Raw genomic sequence first — 17,736 nt, 5'->3', positions numbered from 1 at the left:
ATCACCCAGCAAATCTTTCTTCCTGACTTCAGCATAAACATCATGTCTAGAAGGCATTCGGACAGCTCAGGATGAGATCTGGAGTTGCGGTATGCAGATTTAAGGACCAGATGGAAAGGATTCCTTGCTCAGGGATAAATAATGCTGCTGTGTTTGGGATGTGCCAGATTGTGCCTTGAAAATTTGCATCTCAGCTTAACTAGAGAACCCAGGCTGGATCTCCAGCTAGAGCCAGCTGCCAGAGTTCCTGAACAGACCTGGCCAACAAGGACAGGAAAGCCAGTTTTATCAGAAGAGTCCTGAAAATCAGTCTACTGGGCTAATAAACCACTGATTCAGGAATGTCTTGCATTAAATAAGAAGCAAACGTAAGCACACCTTTCCCTGGGAATAAATGTTTAGGTTTTCTCAGTTTACTTTTTCCATTTACCACTTAGAGCAGTCCTGGAAACTTCTAACTCTTGAGAAAATATTAACTGTGTGGTTGGAAGTGCCATGTTATAAGAAAGCTGTTTACATGTGACAAACAAAGACATACAGTCCTTTGCTACCTTGAAGTTCCTGCTCCCATGTTTGTCAATTGGAATAACAAATCTCCCAGACCAGGATGTCGCAGTAACCGCACCAAACGTCAAGAGATATTCCATAGCTTTTATCAGAACAAGCAAAGAGAGAAGAGGTTTTTTGAAATCAAGAAGAAATAGATGTTCTATATTGTTGGTAGGTAACCATCATCCTCAACACCAGTGTTTAATGCCAGGCTGTCTCTGTCTCTAGGTGACTCTGCTTTCCACTTGACTCCAGAGATGAGGAAACAGTGTGAGTGGTTCCAGAACAATCAGCAAACCAAGGGCCAGAGCCCTGTACACACCGGGCAAAAAGCAGTGTAAGTTTGTCTACCAGAGAATGAGCTTTGCCAACAGCCTGTCTGGGGGAGAAGCCTTCACTTCCCAGTCCCTGTTTGGAGAAAGAAAGGAAAAGCAAGTTCAATGCTGACAATTAGGATTTTACTAGTTCCTTTAGTGCTGTGTCAAAAAAAGCAACAGATATATCTACTAGAGAAGGGTAGACAAGTACACATACAGCTTTAAATTTGGGTTCAATTTCATATTTATAGATATATAAAGGATATGAAGGAGGTATATGCTCAGGAATTCCAGAAAATACTACTAATTTGGGGTTTTCCACTCAACGAGCTATTTTCAGAGGCTGGGCTGCCCTGGACTACCTAATATTTAGGATCCATCATGGAATATATCCTATATTTCCTGAAGAGAAGTGAAAGCTTGTGTCACCATGACCCATTCATTGTTGGCACAGAAGTGTGCTGGCTTTTGAAGGCCGAGCCTCTTGAAATCAGTCATGGTGATGATCTGTCTACTGAATTCACTCCTACATGTGTAAAATTGGTGGACAGGTAGACTTGTGCCTCAAGTGTTAGCCAATGCCCTACAGCACTTTTTACCACTTGGATGTGGACATATTTAAAGCTGACAAAGACTGTTGACCTCCAGGGGGTTCTTGACAATGGTTTCTATATCAACTCAGGGTGGTCAGACATTGGAACAGGTTGCCCAAGAAAGTTGTAGATGCCCCCTCCCTGGAAGTGTTGAAGGCCAGGTTGGATGAGGCTTTGAGCAACCTGGTCTAGTGGAAGGTGTCCCTGCTGCTGGCAGGGGGGTTGGGACTGGATGATCTTTAAGGTCCCTTCCAACCCAAACCATTTTATGGTTCTATGAACTCTCTCCACTTCCAAAATTCTGCTTATACAGGGGAAAGAAAAAAACAAACAAACCCAAAAGCCATATCAGTTGCTTTTGCTTCCACAGGTACGTGGCACCCAACGTGACCATAAGCCGGACCATCAGTGCCAGCACCACAGTCAGTCCGAGCGTCAAGCCTGTTGTGAGCACCAACACCCATGTCAGAACCACCACTGCCAGCACCACGGTCCAGACCAGAGCCACTGACCAGACCACAGCCAGCACCACAGTCCAGATGAACGCCACTGTACAGAGCGCATCAAACACCGCCGCCCACCCCAAAGCCACCGGCCGCAGCACCGCAGGCAGCACGGCCACCGTGGCAGGTGGCAGGAGAAGACAAGGTGGTATGTGAAAGGCTCTCCCCTTGCTTGTGATGCTTCTTGCTTCTCTGTGCCACAGGGGGTTGTGGTTTTCCTCCTCCCCATGAGGATTATTCCTATGGGAAGTGTCACTAAGTGGCCAAGTTTTGTGCTTGCAGAAACAAGATTTTAGGTGTCAAATTGGAAATCTGCACTGGGTTGTTGGAGGCTTTGTCAACTTTTGCATTGAGAAGTTTGTGTAAAACCAATACAAGCAGGACACCTAAACATGGGACAATCCATCATCTGCTGCCTAGCTTGGTAGTCCAACGACAGAGCACTTCTCTTTCTAGTGTGGCCCATGTGCTTTCTATGTTTTCCTTGTAGCAATAGCCCTTGGCTAAGTTTTGTTATTGATGGTGATTCATACAACGGGGTGGTTGGAATTCTCTGTCAGCTCATATAAACAGTTAGTTCATCACCAAATCAATGTGGAGAACTCCCTGGGAATGTTAAAGCTCTCATGTGTGAGCACAGTTCATGTAAAGGAGCTTTCCCATGGGTTTTTGCAAGGAGGTGCAGGCAACTCTACACCCAAGGACACTAACCCAGTCAATGAATTCATGTCTCCATAAATAAAAAGCCATAAATACAAGCAATCAGTTTTTTGCAAGGTCAATGCTTGAGAGGAACAAACACTTCTGGGTGTTTCTTGTTCTGCTGTTGCTTCCAAGCAGCATTTATAAAGGTTTCATCCACTCTGCCATAGCAGGAAAACCTTACCTTAATAGCATCTTTGACCTGCCTAAGGTTATGTTCAATCTTAAGCATGCTTTGCTTGACAACCTTCAGCAGTTCAGTGAACCCACTGTACCCTAGAGAATGATCTGACTGGAGATGTTTACAGTTGTTGGGGAATCATAGAATTGTAGTGGTTGGAAAAGACCTTTAAGGTCATTGAGTACAACCATAAACCCAACACTACCAATTCCACCTCTAAACCATGTCCCTGAGCACCTTGTCTACCCATCTTTTAAATCCCACCAGGGAAGGGGACTCCACCACCTCCCTGGGCAGCCTGTTTCAATGCTTAACTACCATTTTGGTATAGAAGTTTTTCCTCAGATCCAATTTAAACCTTCCCTGGCACAACTGGAGGCCATTTCCTCTTGTCCTGTCCCTTGGTCCTTGGTTGAACAGACCCACCCTCACCTCTCTCCACCCTCCTCCAAGGGACTTGGTCAGAACCAGAAGGTCTCCCCTCAGCCTCCTTTTCTCCAGGCTCAACAACCACAGTTCCCTGAGCTGTGAACTCATCACACTTGTGCTCCAGACCCTTCCCCAGCTTGTGAAGTTGTGCTGAGAATCATTGCTGTGGACCAGGAAGGAGATCCTGCAGCACTGAGACACTTTTTCCTTGAGACCTACATCTTTGCTCAGTGTTTCTTCTGACTTTGCATTGCAGCAAAGACCCACGACATCCAGATCACTGATATCACCGAGAACAGTGCCAGGCTACGCTGGGCCAGCCCCGAGCCACACAACGCTTACGTTTCTGATATCACCATCACCTTAGCACATGACCACACTCTGGTGCAGAAGCAAAACCTGACCGGCACTGAGCACATCATCCGAGGACTCAGAAGTGGACAGAAGTACCTTGTTGTCATTACTGGCTACCAGAAAGCCCAACCCAAAGTAACCTACACAGGGACATTCAGCACGAGTAAGTACTTCTCAGGGAAAACAAACCAAACTTGATTTTTTTTTCATAAAATAGATACAAAAATGGAAAAAAAACCCCAAACCAACATGTAAGGGATGGGGAATCAGGAGATACCAATGATCCTAGCCCTGACAATGATCAGTTGTGTCACTGCATGTCTGGCATCTTCCAGTCCAGCAGCAGGACCTAGTTATGAAACGCTGAGAAGGTTTCTTTGGCAAACACGAGCTGACACATCAATGGTGTTAAATTGATGCAGCTTGTGGGTGAATTAAAACCAGTCCCAGAGGGCGGGTTTGTCTTGTTGTGCGTCCTGGAGGCTTTGCATAATGGGTCTTGGTGGGGTCCAGCCGGAATTGTTGTAATTAGAGAGTCAAACTGGATTAACACAGAGTAAATTCAGTCCAACCTGACGGCAAAATAAGCAAGAAAAGCTGCTTCTCTAATCGCCATTCCCAGAGCTTTGCATAGTATATTACCCACCCCCCCAAAAAAATCCCCACAAAGAATCATAGAATCATAGAATGGTTTGGGTTGGAAGGGACCTTAAAGATCATCCAGTCCCAACCCCCCTGCCAGCAGCAGGGACACCTTCCACTAGACCAGGTTGCTCAAAGCCTCATCCAACCTGGCCTTCAACACTTCCAGGGAGGAGCAGCCACAGCTTCTCTGGGCAACCTGTTCCAGTGTCTGACCACCCTCACAGTGAAGAACTTCTTCCTAATATCTCAGCTAAACCTCCCTTCTTTCAGCTTAAACCCATTTCCCCTTGTTTTGTCATTAACTGCCCTTATGAAAAGTCCCTTCCCAGCTTTCTTGTAGCCCCTTTAGGTACTGGAAGGCCGCTAGAAGGTCTCCCCGGAGCCTTCTCTTCTCCAGGCTCAACAACCCCAACTCTTTCAGTCTGTCTTCATAGGAGAGATGCTCCAGCCCTCAGATCATCCTGGTGGCCCTTCTCTGGACTTGTTCTAACTGGTGCATGTCTTTCTTATGTTGGGGGCTCCAGAACTGGATGCAGTATTCCAGGTGGGGCCTTACAAGAGCGGAGTAGAGGGGGAGAATCCCCTCCCTCGACCTGCTGGACACGCTTCTCTTGATGCAGCCCAGGATACGGTTATTGGCCTCTGGGCTGTGAGTGCACATTGTCTGCTCGTGTTCAGCTTCTAAAGAGATTAAATGAAGAGATTAAATGGAGAATTTAGTCCTTTGGGGATCCAAGCTCCATGTGTACAGGTCAGAGATAAACCTCACCAAAACCTTTGGCATGGCCAGAAGTTGCTATGTAAGACACAGCCAATATTTTTTAAAAAATATATTTAGTTTGGTATAGGGGTGACTCAGCTTGGTGGTGTTCAGAGGTTTGTGTTGGTCCTGCCACTGCTGCATCTGTCTGCTTCTGGCACTTCAGAGCCAATTTCAGTGTCCACAGAGAGCCTTTCCTGGCTTCAGTGGGTTTGGGTCAGGTCTGAAGTCTTTTACTTTCATGAGCAATAAACGTGCCCACAAAAATGTTGAGAAAAGACATTAATGTGTAGAAGTAATGTTTGCATAGGCTGAGTTCTCCATGGAGCTCTCCATGTCCAGGGAAGCTGCATTTCCCATACAGTAAATCTCAAGTGGGAACAAACTGGGCAGGCAGCGATGATGTCACCTATGCCCACGAGCTGTGACCTGTACACTGGGTAGCACTGTCCCCTTTACCCACACCCTCCACCAGAGAAAAGCAAATCCAACCCTTCCTGTGGCTGCAGCCCCCTCCAGCCCCATGGAAAATGAGCCACAGGTTGCCCTGGGAAGGGGCATGATGCAATATGGTGCAGCCACTCAGGGCATGATGCAATATGAACCATGTTCTCCATTCCATCAAGGATTTCTTTCCCCTGGTGAGTCCTCAACAAAATAGATCCTAAAGGAATGTGAGGTAGTGATGGGAGGATTGTGATCAAGGAGAGGTATGCAATGCATGGACAGTCCTTGAGGTCTGCAGGGGAATGAGAGAAGATCCATCGTGGTGTATTTCATAGAATCATGGAATGGTTTGGGTTGGAAGAGACCTTAAAGATCATCCAGTTCCAACCCCCCTGCCATCAGCAGGGACACCTTCCACTAGACCAGGTTGCTCAAAGCCTCATCCAACCTGGCCTTCAACACTTCCAGGGAGGAGCAGCCACAGCTTCTCTGACCAACCTGGGCCAGTGTCCATGCTCCCCTGGAGGACACTGTTTTTTCCCTTAGGCCAGAAGAGCCAACCTAAACTGGCAACATCTGCTCCTCCAGAGCCCTCCAGTTGCACGCAGTGGGGTGAGCAGGGGCTATCCAAACCAGAGTCACTTGGGGCCCTGGAGAGGATGCTTCTCCACAGTCAGCCCCAAAGATGAGCCCAACCATGCAGCAGAGCTGCTGGCTGGGGAGAACAAGGCGAACCCGTCCCGGCACTGCTGGGCGGTTGTGGATTACTCATCCCGTCAGCTGCCTCCAATAAACATCTCTGAAATGTATGTGCTGGACTAAACAGATCCAGACCCGAGTCCTCCAACTTGTGTGTGTCCCCTGTGCTGGAGCTGGGGCCAGTGAGACTGTTTATGGCTGCGCCCAGGGCGCTGCTGCAGATCTCCTTCCCCTTGGCTGACCCTGCTGCTTCTCCTCCCCAGAGACCCCGGCACAGACCAAGGTGTCCCTGGCCAACATGATGCTCAACACCGAGCCGCTGGAAGGGCCTGAGAGTGGTGAGTATGGGTGATGGTGGGAATGCTGGGATGGGGGCTCTGCCATGACCCTCACCAAGATCCTGGCCACCTGCACTGTTCTTCCTTTTGCCTGCTCCCAAACCTGGCCTTTCTTGGAGCCCTGCTAGGACCAAAGGATCTGTGAGACCTTTGCTCTGCAGAGCCAGGAGATTATGAGCTAGATGACAGCCTTGTCCATGCAGACCTGAACCATGTTTTGGGGTCTCTGCTCCATGATGGATCCAGAGCCACTTGAAATTTCTATGATCTTTATGGGATAACTCAAACCAGGTCCTGTTTCCACTGCAAGAATGGGAGATGAGCCAGGGACAGGCTGTGCCCCGTGGCCTCTCCAGCACATCTAGATGCAGATGTGGTTGTAGAACATCACCTGATTGTTCACAATCTTGCTCCCCATTTGGGGACAAGAATATGTCTTGGCTCCTTGGTTTAACACACACAAGGGCTTGACCAACAGCCAGGGATTGCAGGGGAGTTAGTGCCAAACATTTGCATAAATTGGGCTAATTAGTTGCCTCCCTCCAGTTTCACCCATCTGCTCACCCCTTGTTTCTCTGCCACCGATGATGTATGTAGAGCACTACTAAATGAGCAAGCTGTCAGCTCCTACTCCATGGTTCATCCCATTGACCTGTGTTAACCACCCATAATCACTGTAGCTGTTCATACATCATCTCATTGCTTTTGTTGACATGAAGCTCATTATATTGGTGCTATGACACTCAGTTGTAGCATGCCAGGCTGCAACCCTTCCTCCAAGAGCCTGGGAGGGCTCTCAGGCCTCATAAAGCAACACAGCCCTTTTGCAAGCATCAACTATGGACCTGGCATCCAAAACTCGTCCCTGAATCATCACACTCATGTTTTTCTTGAAGCATTTTGCTTGCACTGTGGCTCATTTTCTTCCAGAGGTGATTTGAGAGCATGGGGAGATGCTGCTGCTCGGTGTGTTCAGCCAACAAGAGTTGCAAAGCTGCTGCTGGGGTCTGTCTGCTTGCGTTGAAAGGGATGAGCGTGGACCTCATGCCTGGCTGGTGGTACCACCAGAGCTTGCTGCACCAGAGGTGCCACGGGCTTGTGCTGGGCAAGGACTATCTCATTTCTGCCTTGTTGCATGTCCCATCATCCCATCCCTCCCATGTGTTTCCACTCATTTGGTCCTTCTCCCTGGCACTGACATCCCCTCTGAAGCCTTCACTTGGCTTGTCTCCAACCAGGTGACAAGCACCCCTATGGTTTTGTTTAACCCCTTGTGTGCCAGCCCTTTGGAAACAAAGCACGTAGGCTTGTGTGGGTCTGCCAGAGGGAAAATGGATGTGCTGTGTGCTCACTCTGCGCTTCAACGCAGACTTCTTCTCCTCAGCTCCCTTGTTGACCCACCTGCAGTGAATGTCTCTGCCCAAGGATTTTTGGCAGCCAGCAATTTGGGAGAAATATTCCCTGAGGATGCTAACCTGAAGTTTTTCAGTCGGCTGAAGAGGTTAAACAGGGCGGGGGATTTGGGATGGGTTGTTTAGCTGAGTCTTCTCTAGTTTTCTGTGCAATGGGAGACCTCCATGCGTAGGGTCTCCTCTTTGGAGGAAGCCCCAAATTCTGCCCTACTTATCTAGGCAAAGCATTTGCTAGCACGGATGATCTTTGCTCACAAAAACTCTAGGGTTTGGACCTAAATTCTAATTTCTGGGCAGGAAGGGAAGGTATGTTTAAATCTTCATCAAGCCTTAAAGTCTACCAGGTGTGTCTTCCCTTTAGAGAGAAAATAAACACACTTAAGGAGGAAAAGTTACTGCCAAGACAAAGAGCTTAGAAAATAGATGAAGGGAGTTGTGTGAGGGCTTGATCCAAGCTCCTACCACCTTAGTCCAGGGATTCAGGGCTTGGATGTGTAATGAAATCAAGAACAGTGAGAGATAAGCTGGAGGCTGGGGAAGGTTTTCATTCAGGAGGAGAAATCACAGGACGAGGAAATACCACCAGTCCTGTTCCAGGCTTTTTTTTATTTTATTTTTTATTTTTTTCTTTGCAATCTCTTTACCTTTTCAGCTTTTAACCCTTTCAGACTCACTTAACCTTTGCACCTTTTGACATGCAGATTGGCCAGACCCTTGCTTGCTGGACTTTGACATGGGCATGCAGTGCAAGGACTATCAGATTGTGTGGTTCTTTGACTACAAAAACAAGATCTGCAGCCAGGGTTGGTATGGTGGCTGTGGTGGTAATGCCAATAGATTTGAGGCCGAAGCTGAGTGCATTAGCAAATGCTTAAAACCATGTAAGTACCACGTGGGGATTAATCGTTTTGTATTCTATCATATTGTCAAATGATGTTTGGATTGAAGAGAAAACATCGTTTAAAATCCATACCCACGTGCTTTTTCCTCCAGCAGCAGCTGAGAAAGCCATGCAGCAGCCACCCCTTGAGAAAAGATTATTGTCAGGTAACACACCAAAACCAAATTATCACCATAAACCAAAGCAAATCCATGATTTCACCTTGACCATTTCACAGCATGCATCCAAGCTTGTCCAACACAAGATCACCAGTAGTTTAGACTTGGTTTTCATTTGCCCCTTGACATGACCATGCCCTACCATCTGCTTTGCATGAGCACATCACCTTGCATGTGTGTTGTCACACCAGGACGTGTTGTGTTTGCACGAGTGCAAACCACAGCTATATGGTATATAATGTTTCACTGCCTTTAACCAAAACACTTGATGGAAAATTACTCCATGGTGTTTGGGTCTGGAGTGCAGATATTTTCCTTTTCCATCAGAAGATAAAAATTAAAGTTGAGGGAAGAACCCATGGGGAAATGGCAATGACCTCCTCTCTTCCTCAAAGGAGTTTCTGAGGTTAAGTGGTTGTGTTTGCAAACCTCTTCAAGACCTGGGAAGGAAGTAGAGGTTTGAAATCACCCAGGTTGGTTCAACCAAGGGTTGGGTTGGGAACCTGACCCCAACAAAGCCTTGTTATCATGGCAGCCTCCCCCTTCTAGTCGTGTTCCACCAGGGAGAGAAACCTAGGAGTGAAGCAAGCTCTTGTATCCAAGGGCAGGGCTTTAATCCTCATAGGGGCACGACAGGGTTTGAAAAACCAAATTAAGGACCCCTCCCACCCATTTGATTTTCTTAGGTGTATTTTAGGCTCCTGAAATCAGACTCGAGCTGTGGGTGCCCCTACAGAAACAGGCAGGCAAGCAGGGAGGAGGCCACCACTAACCATGGAGATGCTTGCCAAAGGAGATCACAAGGTGCTTCCGGGCTGCAAACAGGCATTCCGGACAAAGACCCTTTGGTTGCAGTTTGAGGACTCCTCAGCCAGAGGAAGCAGTGTAAGGCTCATGCAGAAACCCATTGTTTCAGTCTAGAGCAGGATTTAATCCTCACAGAGCAGGGGAGCCTCTCTGATGTGTTGTATCTCCAGAGGGTGTGTGTTTCTGCTAGCCCCATCCCACAGACCAGCCCCTTCCGACCACCATCATGTGCCTTGATGATGTTTCCAGCAACTGTTGTTCAGGCTAAAGTGATTTTTCATGAACTTGGCACCATTCTGCCTTGGGCAGATAGTCAAAAAAAGCAATCGAGGGGCCCTGGAGGGACGCTCGTGCTTCTGCTCCCCCAGCTGGGATCCCCTGCTCTGTTCATCACTTTCTCTCCATTCTCTGTTCGTTTTCTGCAAAACCAGAGCTTGGATCCACCATGGAAAAAGATGTGGGAATTCACGTGCAGCTCAGCTTTTAAATGTTGGGTGTTGGGTCAAGCTCTCAGCTCAGCCCATGCCATGTACCATGGCAAGGTGCACCACCAAGAAAAGAGTTGGTCTCCCAAACCTTAGAGCTCTTTGGGTGCAAAAATGTGCACCAGACCCACCTCCCTTTTGAAGCCTTTTAAATGCTGTGATGACCTTTAATTACTGAAATTTTCATATATATTTTTAATTTTATTTCATTTTATTTTATTTTTTTACCACAACAGAATTAACTCTAAGTGCAACTGAGGAACCCAGGCACGTTTTCTCCACAGGATGTATTAAATCCCTGGCTTATGGTGGCTGTCCCCATCTTTTGAACCTGCTAGAGACAGCCAAAGCTTAAACACATTTTAGCTCCCTAGTTTTTGCTCTCCATCAATTCTTTGAAATTTTTAGAGAAGTTTTTGTTTCATTTATGGTGTGTTGGACTTGGGATTTTTGGTAGGGGAGGAGGGAAAGGTTTTGGTTAAAATGCCAACCAGAGGAGTTAGTTGATGGTGTTTGATGTGGGTCTGAAATTGGAGAGTGGCACAAGCCCACATGGTGTGAATATTAGGGCAGGAAAACTAACAATTACAATTCAAGTGAATTTGCAGCAGATTTCCTGAAACCAGATCCACCTCTAAAGTGGTGGTTGAATTTCCCTCTCATTCTGCTGATCCTGAAGGTCACTTCCATCCTCTAAAGGGGATGAAGGAGGGGAAAGCTGGGCTGCCTGGACCCCCTGCCACAGAGGAAAATTGTATTACACCTGTATTACACCTTACACCATCAGCTGAATGGTTTGATTACTGGTTGGGTTCTCAAAAGGGAACGCAGGGTTTGGGGTAGAGATGTTCTTGTATTCACATCTGCTGGCTTTCAGTGTTTTGGAAGGCAGGGAAGAAGGGAGGTGGACTTTGTGGAAAAAATAAATAAAAAAATTTAAAATCTGAATATAAAAAGGCAAAGAGCCTGCCAAAGGCATGGGGAAGTTTTTGGCTGTAGAAGCCCAAAAGCAGAGCTGAATTGGATGGTCAACAGTGATTTCAAATTCCAAGGAAGAAGAGAGATTTAAAAAGAAATCCTGCTTTAAAAAGCTGTGTTTAGAACAGGACGACGGGCAGGAGCATCCCTTCAGCCATGTCTCCTCTCTCAGAAAGGAGATATTCCCAGCTCCTCCTATCTAAACAGTGAAGCCACTGCTCAAACAAACCATCCAGTCTCCAGCATGACCACAACGTGGACCACATGAGCCTGACCCCTTGGACCACAGCCTTGTTCTGGCAGTGATTTCAGTCACTCACGGCACAGAGGGACTCCTGTACACAGAAGAGGGGAAGAATGCAATTAAAACAAGCAGACAGAATGGGTTCAGACATTTGGCAGGGTCTACAACGCAGCATACCTGTGTTTGGGGTGCAAGGTCCATGACATTGGTCTGGACATTTCCATGTCCATCCCAGGAGCATCCTGGCCTCACTGCAGCATTCCTGGGCTCTGGGCAGCCACCAGAACCAGCTGCAATTTGCTTTGAAGTACACTTGCCTGGGGTCCATTGCCAGACCTTCTTTCTAGTTGGGATTTCAGGGGTAATCTTCTGCATCCTTCTTCCCATGAAGACTTTAGAAGGGTTTACTATGCCTTTGCTTTCAGCAGCCCCGAAGAAACTTGCTGGCAAACGCACCTTTTTATAAGTTCACCTTATATCTAACCATTCTTTCCAATATTCATTTGTGGGTACATCAGGGCTCTGTTTCTGGTAGGACAGAGACCTGGGAAGATTTCTCAGCCCTTTGCAATTAGTGGCTGATTGCTTTTTTGTATTGCTTGGGACAGGCAGAATCATCGAAAAGTGATTCTAATAAATCAGAATGATTTTTCAATTATAAAATGATTTTTTTACCAGTGCTGAGCTCTTAATCTCACAAAACCCTGCCTTCACATGAGTTGCCTGAGGATCACAGCTAGTTCAGGCACCTTTGTTGTTACCAAAGAGCTATTTCTGGAGGCCCTGCATGATCACAAGGGAACAGCAGAAGGCTTGGGGCTATTAACCACTATTTCAGACAAGTCCTTTAAGTAGCATGATTTCTGGCACCTGGTTTACAAAAGACATGATCCTAAGACAAGATTATCAGACGAATAATAGAATAGAATCACTAAAGATGGAAAGGACCTCTAAGATCATCAAGTCCTACTGTCAGCCCAACACCACCATGCCCACTAAACCATGTCCTGAAGTGCCTTGTCTACATGATTTTTGAACACCTCCAGGGATGGTGACTCCACCACTTCCCTGGGCAGCCTGTTCCAATGTTTGACCACTCTTATAGAATCATTAAGGTTGGTAAAGACCTCTAAGATCATCAGATCCAACTGTCAAAGAAGGTAATGTCAAAACCTGAATTTCCCCAGCAGTCATTGCTCGGGTAATCTATATACATTGATTTAGCTTTGCTTTTGGAAAAATAAAAGAAGTTAAAGGAGTTTTTGGTTGGTTTTTAATTAAAAAAGGGACCCAGGTTGCAAATACCCCTCCAGTAAGAGGAACTCTACACTGGGAACTCCCCATTCATTTTTCAGTGCTGGCTGTTTTACTTGATTGATTACTTAATGATTTTCACCCATGCCCAAGGCTGGACACCAGCAGCCTGAAACTGTGCTGCTGATAAGGGGCAGTGATGAGCATGATACCAGAAATTTTGGGGATCTATCTGACTTGGGACTACAGTAACAAACCTTTTCCAGGACAAACTGTGATGGCTGATGTCTACACTGTGCTGAGCATGTGGCATGAGCTGTGCTTCATCCCTGTGTGCAAGGGATGCCTTATTTGTGACTTGATGGTAAATTCGAGGCTAATATCAAGGGGTTTTACTTTATTTTTAAAAATTTATTTGGCAATTTCATTTTAACACAGTCAGGTGCTTTGATATTTTCTTCCCCACTCATCCAACAAGGGATGCAGGATGCCAGGAGCAGAGTGTGGTAGGTCTGGGAGCATCTTCAGATAGAAGATTTCTCTTTTCAGAGCCTGCCAGTATTTTTAATAGGAAAATGATAGTGCCAATCCTTTTTCCCTCACAGCCCAGCCAGTCCTCTCCCAGCTCTGAGGAATGCCAATTCATTTCCTGCAGATCCCCAGGATTTGCAGACAACTGCAAACAACTCTTCAGCTCAGCATCGCTCTGTGGATGCATAACAGCAACACAGCCAAGGGCTTGTGGATCAGGGCTGGTGACCTCCAAAGAAAGACCTTCTCTGTGCAAACTAAGAGATGGGATTTAGTCACATGAGATTACAAAGTCGATGCTGTAGTTGCCCTTTCTGAGTGTCCTGGTTTGTAGCTGGGCCAGAGCTGGTTTCTTTTTAGTAGCTAGAACAGCACTGAGGTTTAGTTTCAGCTGGGATTGATTATGAGAAGAATGTTGATAATATACCCATGTTGGCATTTTGTTGCTGGAAGTCAAAGGACGTTGTGTTTTGTTAAGTCTACAAGTGCAAGATGGTGAAACCACCACACTGAGCTTCCATGCCAGCCCTGCTCACAAGCATTTCTCCCCCACACAAATACATTCGGAGAGGTTGTGTTTCACCTTGGAGTGCTATCGCTGACTCTTCTTGCTCCTGCTTTTATCCACAGTCACAGATATCTGTGGGCTGCAAAAAGAAGAGGGGACCTGCAGAAACTTTGTGCTGAAATGGTACTATGACCCTGACACCAAGAGCTGCGCCCGGTTCTGGTACGGCGGCTGCGGAGGCAATGAGAACAGATTTAACACGCAGAAAGAATGTGAAACAGTTTGTGTCCCTGGTAAGCAGCATATAGAATTATAGAATCATAGAATAGTTTGGTTGTAAAAGACCATGATGATCACCTAGTCCAACTGTGAACCCAGTATTGCCAAGTTCACCACTAAAGGATGTCCCCAGGTACCACATCTACACATCCTTGAAATACCTCCAGGGAAGGTGACTCCACCACCTCCCTGGGTAGCCTGTTCCAATACTTGACAACCCTTTCATTGAAGAATTTTTTCCTAATATCCAACCTAAACCTCCCCTGGCGCAACTTAAGGCCGTTCCCTCTTGTCCTGTCACTTGTTATTTGGGAGAAGAGACCAACACCCACCTCTCTCCACCCTCATTTCAGGGAGTTGGACAGAGCAGAAGGTCTCCCCTCAGCCTCCTTTTTTCCAGGCTCAACAACCCCAGTTCCCTTGGCTGGGAACTCAAAAGACTTGTTCTCCAGCTGTGTAGCTAGAAAGGGGACCAGCCAGATCCCTGGCGTTTCCAGTCTGGTACTTGCTTGTGCTGTTCTGGACACCATAGCAAGTCCTGGCAATGAACTCTGTTGATCCTCCTTCAATATCCTTCCCATGCATGGAATAACCTCATTTATTTTCCTCCATCAAACCTTTTCAGGTAACATCAACCCTGGCGTGGTGACAACGATAGAAACATAGAGCCAACGACCTGTCAACTCATACCTCTGAGAGAGCCAGGAGCATCAGCCCTTTGCCACCTTACCCCTATAGAAGCTAAGGGTATAGACTACCTTGCACTGTACTATTTCATGCTTTTAACTTCCAAGCAAACCTTGAAGAAGGTGTTTTGCTGCATGACCTATCAATATGGTGCTAAACTATTTGTGTGGACTGAGTGCTACATGTGTCCGGGTTATATTGTATAGCTTCAACATTACCAAATATTTACCTAATTGCAGACTCTTAACGTCTCTCAACCCATCTCTAAATGACCCTTGTTTTTTGTTGGCTTTTTTTTTTCCAATTCCAGCAGTCTGCCCATCTAAGGCACTGTAAAAATGAGATCAAAAAAAATCATAATAATTTCACTGCAACTGTTACCTGCTTGCTTTGATCATTTTCATAACTGAGCATAACTTTACAGGGGAAGCCTTCGTGTAAGAGAGTAGCTAATTCTGATAAACAAGCGGTTCAATTTTTCCTTCTTCCTTTTTTTTTTTTAATTTTTTTTTTTTTTATTTTTCTCCTTCGGCTGGATTAGATTTCAAACTAGATCTCTTGTATGCATTTGTAAACATCCCAACTAGCAAGGAAAAGGAAGCAAAGTTTCCGAATGCAAATGCACTGCTGGGACCAAGGCCTCAGTTAACCAATTTTGAAATTGTGGTGTAGGATGCCCCTGGCATTCTTCTGATGTTCTATGTTTTATAAAATGCAAAGCAAAGCAATTTGGGGAGAAGGGGGGGAGGTGGGTGGGAAGGGGGATTTTATTTTTATTATGGATTCTGTGTCAGGAAGTCTATACAAAGAACTTTTAAATAAAGTCTAATGGAGGTTTTGAGAAATTCATGGGTTTGTCTTTGTAAAAAGTCATGGTGGGTACCAACGGAGTCACCTTCCAGGGGTCTGGAAACCATTTCTTCAGAGGGAAATCCCAGTGTTCTGTAAAGGGAGGGTGGATGTGGTATGGATATTCATCACTGAGTAACCTGGAATTTGCCAGCTCGGAAAAAGGTGGAAACTGAGATGCCTCCTTGTGAAATCTCCATCCTGGAGGAATTGAAACTGAGTTGGACCTGGCCCCGAGCAACCTGGCCTCTCCAATCTGCATGACTTAGTGACCCCATGGGCATTTTTGGGTGTGTCCTTTGCTGTCCATCACCATGATGTCCATCACCCATGGTCCTGTCCTCATCTGAGCTCAAGGAAGCTAAAATTCACAGGAATCATGGACATTTCCCTGCCCTTTCAAAAATCCTCACTAAAAGAATGAAGCAGATGAACCCTGTGGGACTGAGGTCCTAAATTTCCCCAAGGCTCAGTTGTGGTCTGCAGGTGGGGGTTGATAACACTTCCCATGGTCCAGTGGAGGTGCTGAGAAGGAAGATGTGAGCCTTGCAGGCACATGCCATGGATGGAGCAGCTGAATGCCAAAACCAGATCAGATCCACAGGGTATTTACTCCCTCCTGGAGAACAGAGTTACACTGGTTAAACCTATCTTGGAAAGGAGACCAAGATTACAATTTAGGGCTTGTCCACTGTCTTGCTCCATGTGTCGGGGTGGGATTGTTATGAAGAGAAGGTGACCTGGTGTACACCTGCCCCACACTTTGGGATACTGCTTTCTGAGGCATTTCAGGTGGATTTTCAAGGACCATGACATGAGAATCTCCACGTGTTGTACATGATACCTTTGAAAGCAGCCTTCCCAATGGGATGCTTTGCCTTCCATAATACCATTTACAAGACTAAATTAAGCTGAGAAGACCCATCAGGTTCCCCCTTCACCCCTGAGCATGACCCACAGGGATCCAAGAAGCTCACCTTGACTTGTCCACATGCAGATTCATCGTGGCAAGGGGAGGGCGTAGGGCTGCTCTGGGCTTCATCCCCATGGGAATTTTACATTTCCAGGTGTCCCAGCTTCGATGCCATTCCCAGCACGAGGAGCAGCCCAGCTCCCAAAATCTCCCACCAGTACCAAGCAGGGTTTGGAGACAGCAGGGACGTTGCTTTGCTGGGGATGAACCGAGCGCTGGCAGCAGCACTTGGGGAGCTGCGCTTGTTTATTTGGCACCTTCTCCGAGCACATCACAAGGGCTTCAATAAAAAAAAAGAGAGGAATGGGCAACTTTTAAAAATTTGTTATTCTAACTGGCTCCTGCAATGTCCCCACGCAGCTGTGGCCACTCTGCAGGACAGGGTAGCCTGCCCTGCATGTCACCATGCATGGGGGCATGTTGAAGACCCTGTTTTTTGCTCTCATGGGGTATAAAAGTCACAGCTAGGTTAAAACAACCCACAAATCATCCTTCCCTCTGCCTTCCCACCTCTTTGTAGCACTGGAGAGGTTTTCCCAACGTCAGGAAAGCTGCTTTCAATGGACTGTGCAGTTCTTTGAGATGCAATGGCACAGCCCAGGTTCTCATCAGTATGTCGGGGGGGAGTGGGCAGCTTGGGAAGGGGCCCCCCCATCCCTTGGAGATGTGGGGCTTTGCAGTCGCCTCTCCCGAGCCTTTTAAGGAAGCACATTACACCCCGGGCCCCCGGCCAGCAGCTGCGCGGGGTTACACATGGAAGTCATCTGCAGCTGGGAGCACATCTGCCAGCGTGGCTGAGGGACCAGACCAGACCAGGGGTAAAAATAGCTCAGCAGAGCCCTGAGCAGCGTGCTCAGCTCCCGGCTGCCCATGGGTAGCCCTGACATCCACACCCTGCTGCTCTTGGGGTGGCCTTCACCATCTCCCACCACCATTTACTAGCACCCTCATGCTGCGGATCCAGCTGGAACTCTCCCAGTTGCCAACCCCCTGCCACGTTCAGGGAGGGGGCTGCTCCCCTGATGTGTTTTTTTTGCAAACTAGATGTGGCTAAATAGTTCCCATCCCCTTGTGAAACCATTTCTTAGCAGCATCCTAAAAGAAATACAGACACTCTGCTGATGAACTCAAGAGGGATGTGATGGATGGATGT

At 46.9% G+C, this 17,736-nt stretch overlaps 1 protein-coding gene across 1 annotated transcript in view; it reads left to right on the top strand.

The window, feature by feature from the left end:
* Positions 1 to 14,740, top strand: part of COL6A3 (collagen type VI alpha 3 chain) — a 55,488-nt gene extending 40,748 nt beyond the window's left edge. The window contains exons 38-43 of the mRNA XM_010178342.2: positions 778 to 886; positions 1,830 to 2,110; positions 3,531 to 3,791; positions 6,443 to 6,517; positions 13,918 to 14,088; positions 14,700 to 14,740. Coding sequence (XP_010176644.1) covers positions 778 to 886; positions 1,830 to 2,110; positions 3,531 to 3,791; positions 6,443 to 6,517; positions 13,918 to 14,088; positions 14,700 to 14,740 — 938 coding nt within the window. The remainder of the gene's footprint in view (positions 1 to 777; positions 887 to 1,829; positions 2,111 to 3,530; positions 3,792 to 6,442; positions 6,518 to 13,917; positions 14,089 to 14,699) is intronic.
* The last annotated feature ends 2,996 nt before the right edge of the window (positions 14,741 to 17,736 follow it).

This window comes from Antrostomus carolinensis, unplaced genomic scaffold, assembly GCF_000700745.2.
Source record: "Antrostomus carolinensis isolate BGI_N321 unplaced genomic scaffold, ASM70074v2 scaffold15981, whole genome shotgun sequence".
In the NCBI taxonomy this organism is placed as follows: Eukaryota; Metazoa; Chordata; class Aves; order Caprimulgiformes; family Caprimulgidae; genus Antrostomus; species Antrostomus carolinensis.
This window is presented reverse-complemented; position numbering and strand designations above follow the sequence as displayed.